Source organism: Zingiber officinale, chromosome 6A (genome assembly GCF_018446385.1).
Source record: "Zingiber officinale cultivar Zhangliang chromosome 6A, Zo_v1.1, whole genome shotgun sequence".
NCBI classification, from domain to species: Eukaryota; Viridiplantae; Streptophyta; class Magnoliopsida; order Zingiberales; family Zingiberaceae; genus Zingiber; species Zingiber officinale.
In genome coordinates this window covers 28,881,610-28,891,421 of record NC_055997.1, presented here as the reverse complement: position 1 = coordinate 28,891,421, position 9,812 = coordinate 28,881,610, and the positions used below count along the sequence as shown (strand labels likewise).

The 9,812-nt window shown below is 37.6% G+C and overlaps 1 protein-coding gene across 1 annotated transcript; it reads right to left on the bottom strand.

Annotated features, from left to right (window-relative positions):
- Positions 1 to 361: 361 nt before the first annotated feature.
- On the bottom strand, positions 362 to 3,342 carry LOC121994713 (60S acidic ribosomal protein P3-2-like). The gene is made up of 2 exons (XM_042548656.1): positions 3,145 to 3,342; positions 362 to 427 (listed from the first exon to the last, which is right to left on the bottom strand). The coding sequence occupies exons 1-2, from the start codon at positions 3,340 to 3,342 to the stop codon at positions 362 to 364; spliced, it is 264 nt and encodes an 87-aa protein (XP_042404590.1).
- Positions 3,343 to 9,812: the final 6,470 nt, after the last annotated feature.

Sequence of the window (9,812 nt, the reverse complement as noted above, 5' to 3'; positions counted from 1 at the left end):
TCCAAACATCACCAAACTTTACAAAACTAAATAGTACCCATAACAATATATCACACATATATATGCCAAAGTATATTGTTTTGTTGGATCAAATCTTCTCTACTTGTGTAATTCCTGTGATTAAAGTACCAAAACTGGCTAAGTATATAACACCCTTTTACTTCCTGTGAAAATAAAAATCACATGATTTTAATCCAATTCAACAACAAGTCTAGCTAGTCTCCAGTATATATTTTTATCACCAACATTAGAGGTTGTAATATGTCAAGAGCTACTGGACCTTTGACATGTTTATACAAAGAGTTAAGTTTGCTTATTACACCAATATGCGTATCAAGTGTGAAAGGATTTATACAAAGAGTTAAGTTTGTTTATCCAACTCATGGGACTTTCCTGAGACAAGGAGCCTGTGAATACCCAGAACCAACTAATTACTCTTAACTTAGATAAATATGAAACATAACAGAATGATGCTTACCATGAAGATGCTCTTTCAGTGCTCCATTATGCATAAACTCATATACAAGAATGCTTTTGCCTTCTTGCTGGCAGTAACCGAGAAATTCAACCAGATTTCTGTGATGTATTCTTGAAAGTAGAGAAACCTGGAACAAATTTTATTGGTCAAACTGGTGCAATAATAACTTAGTGCAATCCTTCAGCAAGCTACCATAAACACACTTTATGAAGAACCTTAAGCATATCTTTTTGGTTTGGCTAAGCAATCATCTAAGCAATTAAGAGTAACCCTTTTACCCAAAGCTATGTAAACGGCTACCTCACTTGAGAACTGTCTGTTTCCCTGACAAGAATCATTGGTTTGAACTTTGACGGCAATTTCTTTTCCGTTTTTCAACTTTCCATAATACACTGTCCCATAGCCCCCAGAACCAACTTTTTTAGCAAAGTTTTCTGTGGCATCGTTGATTTCAGATAACCAATATCTATGTGTTGTTTCAATGCCAAATCCTCCGAAAGAAGCACTTAACTCATGGAATGGTTGGGGAGGTGGAAGATCATCTGCAAATGAAAAAACAATATCTTTAATTCATATACATGTTTCAGACAAAAGTTAGTCAGTTGTATTGAGTCGTACCTACCTTCTCTTGAAAATAGTCTAAGTTTCTTGGGGATACGCCTCAAAATAGCTTACCCAAGTTTGATAATTGTAATTTCATTGGAAAGTAGGACTTAAAGAGATATTCAACACAATCTAATAAGAAATACCCACGTGAAAACTATATTTTTGCCAAGAAGATGACCAAGTACTGTTCCGGACAGCATATTGTTCTGCACGTACATGCAAGCTCAATAGTTACTTCATGCTGGAGTTGGTGCTAGACAAAGCCAAACGTTAAAAGAGAACAAATTTGGGCAAACATTGATGTTCGTTAAATGACAATATAATGGCAAGAAAGGACATACAGTTCTTGTAAATTTGATAGGCCATCCAAAAATGATAGATCACCAGTTAACTTATTGTTCTCAAGGTGACTGCAAAAAAACAATTCAAAAAGTCTAGCGAATGATTAAGTGTTTGATATATAAACCAGCAATATTTATATATTACATGTTTCTAAGACTTAAGCATGCACCGAGAGCAGGTATATGGCCACAAAGCACGTTTCCATCAAGCCATCTGAAATATTTGAATTTGACACAGTGACAAGGAATCATTAAATCCATCAACAGTTGTGCCGAATGAAATAAATTGACTTGGAACAGAAGTAGATTCTAACTTACAATTCGACTAGGCCAGTTAAACTAGCAAGCTCTGCAGGTATATTCCCCGTCAAATTTCTCCCTGATAGTCTACTGTTCATTATATGAATCTATTCATTAGTTCACGCGGCGAGAAGATAGCTAAAATTTGTACATTAGCAACAATTCATAGGTCAGCTAGAGAAACTGGAAATCATGCATGGGAAAGCAAAGCAAACATGACAAAGACCAATGAGAGTTAGAGAAGCATTCAGTACATTGAAACAATTTGTGGTTGCGGATCTGAATTACATTGAACCCATGACCATGGAGCTGGTAAGCATGGATCTCCACCTTCTTGTGCCCAAACTTCTTTTGGGTAATGTGATACAAAGCTTTCCATGGTCAGTGCTGAAGAGAAAAGAGGTATAAAGGATACACTCTAAAAGAAAACAGTGTTGCTCTAGATTACCAAATTAACAAGATATTTCTTTACTTACCGTCTAGGGATCCATAATTTATCTCCATATACTTGTATATCTCAAAAGCATTTAAGATAGGTCCCTTGGATGAATCATTTGTTTTCTTAAAAGCAAAAGACAAGACAAAAGGGAGACTTATATTATATGATCCCGGTTCATATAGCCAAAAGGGAGAATTTTCAAAAGTTTAACTTGAAAAGAATAGTCAGACCTCCAAGTGAAATCACAGTCCAGATTTTTCAATACAAGGGTCCTAACAATTTAAAGAATAAACTCATTGAAAGAAAAAAAACACACCTTTTGGTTAAAATTCCATCTCTCCCTTGATGGAATAAAGTCCTCTCCATTGCCAACTCTGAGCTGCAACATTTGTTTTAGTTGTCATAAATAACCCACATCAGCATTTTGTACATGTTGCTTCTTACCAACCCAACCTATTTTCATGGCATGCATTATAACCACTAAGCAGTTATTTGTTTTTGTATTTATTATCAATCAGATATTATTCTAAGTTTCCATTTCTCCGTGCTTAAAATTCCAAAGCTGCCAATAACAGATATATCAAACGAATTTGAGGTTAGGTTACAGATTCATGACATCCAAATTAAAACAGTACAATTTATTAGCAGTGAATGCAAAAGAACCAAGTAGGTAAAATCTCCCAACAAGTTGGATTTCTGAATCGCTTCTGCTTCTTTTAAATATACAATTTTTTCCAATTAATGCCAATAAAAAGACAAGTTATGCTTTCAACTTTTACTGGATGATTCTTAGAGTTCAACGCATCGTACTTTTGATTCCAAATCTCTAACTTTATGAAAAGAACCCATCTAAATCTTATCAGAATACATTAAAAAAACAATGAAAATCGAACATTGAAAACAAGCACAATTTGATTGGATCGATGATAGGGGTAAGCCAACAGCAAGATCAAAAAGTAAAGCTCCTTTAGATATCTCACCTGGAAGACGCCCGACGACGGAGAGACCAATGAGAAGGATGACTGGATGCTGCCCGAAGAGTCAACGTCGAGCACCGCATGGACAAGCCGTCGCTGGAGATCAAAGGTCGAAGCAGCCGATGCCTCGAGGTCGCCGGCGAGCTGTTTCGCACTCCATTCGCTACCGGAGCTGCGGCACACGAAGGTGAAGACGCCCATTTCTTAGTTCTCACTGATACGCACGCGAGCTCGCGCCGACACAAAATCCCAAACCCTAATCAACAGCTCTTCTCCACTCTCAGATACACCCACCGCCATCCCCATGGAGGACTGACGTCGGCAACTCATCGGCGATGCGGAAACCGGCACCGTCGGGTCTATCGAGGACACCACGATGACAAAGATGGGGAATCTCATCCAATAGATTATCGATATCGAGCTCCTCCACTCTCTTTCCCATTATCACATCTCGCTCCTCCAAGAGTCTGGCAAAATCAGGAAAGAAACGGGATAAGAGGAGGATTAGGGTTCGACGACCAGGATTTGTGGCACGGGGAGCCTTCGCGGAGGCGAAGAAGAAGAGTGTGGAGCAAGAAGACGATAGAAGGGGCTTTATATAGAGGAATGCGAAGAGGGCGAGCCCAGAGTACCGTAGACGGCGAGAAGATGCAGGAGTATCTAGGGTTTTCGACGAGAAGATGCAGGAGGAAGAAGTAGAGGACACTTACTGTACGTGGATTTCATGTCGGAGGTCTTGCTGGTGAGGGCGTCCTTAATGGACTCGTGGACTGCTGCTGCTCCTACGCGGCTCCGGTGAACGAGAGATTGTGAGAAAAGAGAAAAGAGGGACGGATTGAGAAGATAAAAGGGTGGAATGCGGCGGCAAAAAACTTTCGGGGAGAGGGAAAGAAAAAAAGCGGGGCAAAAATTGGCGAAGGGGAAAAAACGGCGAAGGATAAAAAAATACCAGTATTCAACATCACTTAAGACAACGGCTTTTAAAAACTGTTGTCGTAATCCCAAAAAAAAGCGCACATAGACAACAGTTTTCAAAAACTGTTGTTGTAGCATTTAAAAACCGTTGTCGTAGTCTTAAAAAAACATAAATAGACAACGGTTTTTAAAAATCGTTGTCGTAGGCCAAAAAAATTGTTAAAAGACAATGGTTTTGGTTAAAACCGTTGTTAAAAGGCAAAAAGACAACAGTTTGGTATAAAACCGTTGTCGTTTGAGTGTTGTTGAATGACATTTTTCTTGTAGTGATTTCTAAAGAACACAATAGGTTGTTAGGAATAGTTTATGACTTGTACAAATTTTTGTTCAGGAGAACCGGTACGATATTCCGAGTATCAACCAACAATTGATATCAGAGCCCGGACTGCCAGAAGGTTTCACCGCCGACTGTGCACAAGAGCTATGGTCTGATTGAGCCATGTGAGTATAATATTGACCTCGAACAAAGACAGTGTAGGCTCCTATGTTCGGATCAAGAGGATCAGACACCAGGCAAGAAGTTCTAGTAGGTCGGCTCGACCGAGGGGCAGGAAGACCTGGTGGGTCGAGGATCGGACGTGGGAAGCATGTGGTCGTTTGTTTGACACTACAACAAAAACCCTCATAGACATCGGTTTTCCACCGGTGTCTATTTCATTTTCGATCGATGTCTATGAAGCCGATGTTAAAAGTGTAATACCCACTAAGCTTGTAAGATAAATATATAAATGTGGGATTTTGCCTTAGAAAAATAATAGGAAGTGAGTTGAACCAAAAAGGAAATAAAAAGAAATAAAAATAGGGAGAGGTCAAGGATTGAACCTTAAACCTCTTATATTATATTTCATAGAATTAATGGGTAATAACCAGTTGGGATAGGAATAATATGTTGATAGCAAAGGAGGGAAACTCATGATAAAGGTAAGAGTAAAAGCTAGCCAAAAGGAAACAAGTAAAGAGCAAGAGAAAGGCAACTTGCCTTCCTCCCTTCCTCTCCCTCTTCCTCTTTAATTTTGCCGAAAATAAAAGAAGTTAATTAAGGGGATTCATTCCCCCTTATTTCACCATGAATGATGAGGATAAATAAACAAATAAAAATAAAAATAAAATAGAGAAAAAGGGCTAAGGGAGAAGGAAAGCAAAAACTAAGTTTGCTACCTCTTCCCCCTTAACATAAAAGGGAGCAAGAAAAGAGAAAACTATTTTTCTCTCATTTTCTCTCATTCATCCTCTCCCTCACAGAGAACACCACAGTCCCCTCTCCTCCATCTTCAGCCCCAAAGCCAAAGTTTTCCCTAAGAAAGCCTAGGATACAAGGAGGACTTAGCAAAGGAACCAAGGGAAAGGAACTAGAAGAAGAGGCTACTTCTTCTTCACCATACCTTAGATCCACAAGCGAAAAAGGATGTAAGCTTCCCCTCACCTGTGGTACAAGGCTTTTATGTGTTTTTCGGATTTTATGAAGATTTTAAAACCTAGAAACAAGTTTGAGAAAATTCGGCCAAGAAGAGCTTCCCAAATTTAATGGTGTTTAAACTAGTCTTCACTACATGATAGAGTTTTTTCTATGCTATGTAAAGGGGTTCTTCTTCATGCTTTTATACCTATATGATGCTTGATCAGAGGAGTACTGAACCCTATAATTTTGGCCAAAAATATTTTTAAGAGGCTAGGGAAATTTATTATTTCACCCAACTAGTACAAGGTTCTCCCTATGAAATATTAAGGGTTATGTATTAGTGTTTCTTCCTTAGAAGATATTTGAAACTAAAAGAAAACCATTCATATGTTTCGGCCAAGAAAGGGTTTAGGGTTAGAAAGACTTTTAAATTTAAATAACCATGCTCATGTGATAGAATACAAAGATCTTAAAGGATTTGTATGCTTGAATATTGCTAGAATTCCATGAACTCCTTCTTAGGGTTTTTCGGCCATGATGAGATGGATAGCTTAGAAAAGCTTAAACAAGATTTTAATATGCTCAAGACCTCTGTGATGTTTAGATATGAATGTTTTTCAATGCCATCATGCTTAGTTAGGGTGTAGAAAAATTAGTGGATGACATATAACATGTATAACCACAAGGGGTCCTAGCTTATTCATGAACCAATTTGTATATATGTTTCTTAGTAACTTTTGCCATGAAACTTACTTAGGTTTTTCATGCTTTAGGCCACTTAAAAACCTAGCTAAAGAATGGTAGGTTTCGGCCATGAGAAAAAAATAAAAGAAAAAGAGAAAAAGAAACCTAGAAAGCCTAAGACACAATTCATATGTATACTCATTATGCTTGTCTTTATACATGCTATGAAACTTGTATAAATTCTCATGCTTTTAGGCTATTTGAAGCAAGTTTATATTCTGTGAGTTTCGGCCAAGTAGGGTTTAAAAGACCTAGAGGCCTTAGAAATGAAACCAAATGTGTTAAAAGTACTTCTTATGTAAATAGGATAATGTATTGATTTTGTCACATACTTGTATAATTTTTCCATGATCTAAATGGACCATTGTGAGTCTCGGCCATGAAGGTTTAGATGCCCTAGAAACCCTAGGACTTAAATTAAATATGCTCATGTCACCCTACATGAAATATGATAAGTAGAAAGCCAAGGTTCAATTACTATATGTTGTTTTATGACCTAAAATGATGCTAGGGTTTGTTTCGGCCATAACTATTGGATGATGCCTTGTATGAATTTATACATAATGTTAGTCCAAGTTCACATGCTTGTATGCTTGTTTGTAGCCCTAATGAGAACTTGTTAAATTTTGGCCATGACATATGTTAAGGGCTTAAAGAACTTAGGAACTAATTCAAATGTGTCAAATGTGTTTACCTTGTTCCTTGGTAAAAATGTTATAAATATGATTTAAAGTTGTCCATGCTTTTATGTCATATGGAACCTTGTTTCACACCTTAAGGTTTCGGCCATATGAAATTAGGGACTTGAGGAACTTAGAAACTAAGTTAATCATGTTTATAATGCTTCCTATGAAAATGTTATGATGATAATTTAGGTGCCACATGCTTGGATGTTGTATTTAACCTAAATTGAGCTCTAAAGGGTTTCGGCCACAAGGGTTTAGGAAGCTTAAAACCAAGATAAATATGATACCATGTTTCCTATGATAGGATAATCACAAGATACACCCTTATGCTTAATATGTATGCTTGTGATTTATGACTTATGATATGATATGCATGCTTTTATGATATGATATGCTTTGTGCTTAAATTATGCATGCTTATGTTATGATATGTGGTTAAATTATGCATGCTTGATGCTATGTTTAGTGCTTAAAATATGTATGCTTTCATGATATGATATGTGGTTAAATCATGCATGCTTGACGATATGCTTTATGCTTAAGATATGCATGTTTTTATGATCTATGCCTAAGTGATGCATATTGATATGACATGATGTATGCTTAAGTGATGCATACCTTTATGATATGATGTATGCCTAAGTGATGCATACCTTTATGACATGATGTATGCCTAAGTGATGCATACCTTTATGATATGATGTATGCCTAAGTGATGCATACTTTTATAACATGATGTATGCCTAAGTGATGCATACTTTTATGATATGATGTGTGCCTAAGTGATGCATGCTTTTATGATACATGATATGTATGACATGTACTTTACTTTATATGTGAGTGGCTTGTACCAAGGGTGGGCTCCATAAGCGCCCCGGGGACTAAGGACCTCGTTAGGGATGGGCTCCTAAGTGCCCCTAGGACTAAGGGCCTAGTATGTTTGCCTCGTAGGGTTCAAGACTTGCTACCTTGGACCTACAAGGTTGCGCGCAATATGTAAGTGGTACATAGCCGGGATCTCCCTTATGTTGAGATTATTTTCAAGTATATATGTAAAAGAAAATGGTTTAAAAGATCATGAGACATACACATGTTTTTCGGATACATGTTTTCCAAAATCATATTGCATACACCTTATGATTATGCTATGTTTCATGTTATGCTCTTGATTATGATATGCCATGATAAGGTATGATTACGTTATGTTCATGCTATACCTTATAGACATGTTTCGGCCATTGATTTGTTGATGCTTGATATATAGATTTCGGCCATGGATATGATGATGCCTTGATGTACATGTTTCGGCCATAGTATAATGCTTTGATATACATGTTTCGGCCATGCTTTGATATACCATGATACTTGTTGTTATGCCATGTCTAGCTATGTTTTATGCAATGCACTATGTATATGTTTCGGCCATGGTGATGCTTGATATGCTATGACTAGTTGTGATTATATTATGATGCATGATATGCATGAATAGAATGCTATGTTATGCCATGATTAGTTTAGATTATGACTTGTTGATGCATTCTTGATTATGTGCTGATTGTTGGTTTTAGTGAGTAGGAAAGGAACTTACTGAGCCATGAGTGCTCATAGCTTACTTTCCTTGTACCACAGATAAAGGAAAAAGCTGGATGAGTTAGAGGAGCAGTAGGAGGGGCAACGAAGATGTGTGTGGCAGTGGCTAGGCAACCAAATAAATAAGAACATGCTTTAAGTTTCTTTAAAGAACTATGCGTTGGTATTTTATGACTTGTGATACATAAACATTTGTGGCTTGACATTATGGTTCCACTGGATTTGATATTATGATTTTTGATGCCATGTGATAGTATAGTTCAAAAGAAATTTAAAAGAAAAGTTTTATTAAAACTATAAAAATTATTTCAAGTCTTCCGCTGTTTTAAAAAGAAAAATTTATACGTAAAGTATCGTAGCCCCGTCCCTTAGGGTAGCAGGGAGGGCGGGCGTTACAGGTTGGTATCAGAGCCAAAGTTTATTGCCAGCTCACTACACACACATCAAGCCTCCTACCTGCCGCTCCAAGTAAGAATGTTTATGCTAAATTTGCTTGTTATATTCTTATGTTTGATTTTCTTGTTATATTGCCTATGCTTTATTTCTTTACTACATTGCTTATGCTTTATTTCTTTATGTTACATTGTTTGTCATTATATTCCTTATTTTTCCTTATGTTGTTTATGCTTTAATTTAATGCTTTACTTGCTTATGTTTGATGCTTTATTCTATGCTTTTAGTTATAATTTAGATTTGGATTACATATTGGTAGGTTAGGAATAATACCAGAACAAATAGATAGAAACAAAAACAATAGGTTAGATTGGCTAAAAACGATAACCACTTACATTAGTATGTTTGTCCGTATTTAGATAAACATGGTTAGGACACGCAATGCCCGAACCGGAGGAACAGTGACTCCACCAGATCTGACACAGGTAGTCGCAGACCTCCAGCATCAGATCGCAGAGCAACAGCAGCTGATCACTACCTTGATGGGTCAGCAAGGCAACCCAGTCACCCCACAGGTGAATCCACTACCTGTTGTACCTACAGCTGCACCAGTGCCCCCGGCAGCCCCTACTCCGATGGTCCGACTAGAGGCCTATCTGATTCAGTGGCAAAGGCTTAAGCCGGAAGCATTCTCGGGAAACTATGAACCATGGGATGCGCAAGCCTGGCTCAAAACCGTGGAGAACATAATGGAATTATTGGATTGGCCTGAACACGAGAAGGTCAAATGCGCGTCGTTCTGTCTTACCGGAGATGCCCGGATGTGGTGGGACAGAGTAAAGGCGAAAAGACAAATCAACCAAATGCAGTGGACAGATTTTGAG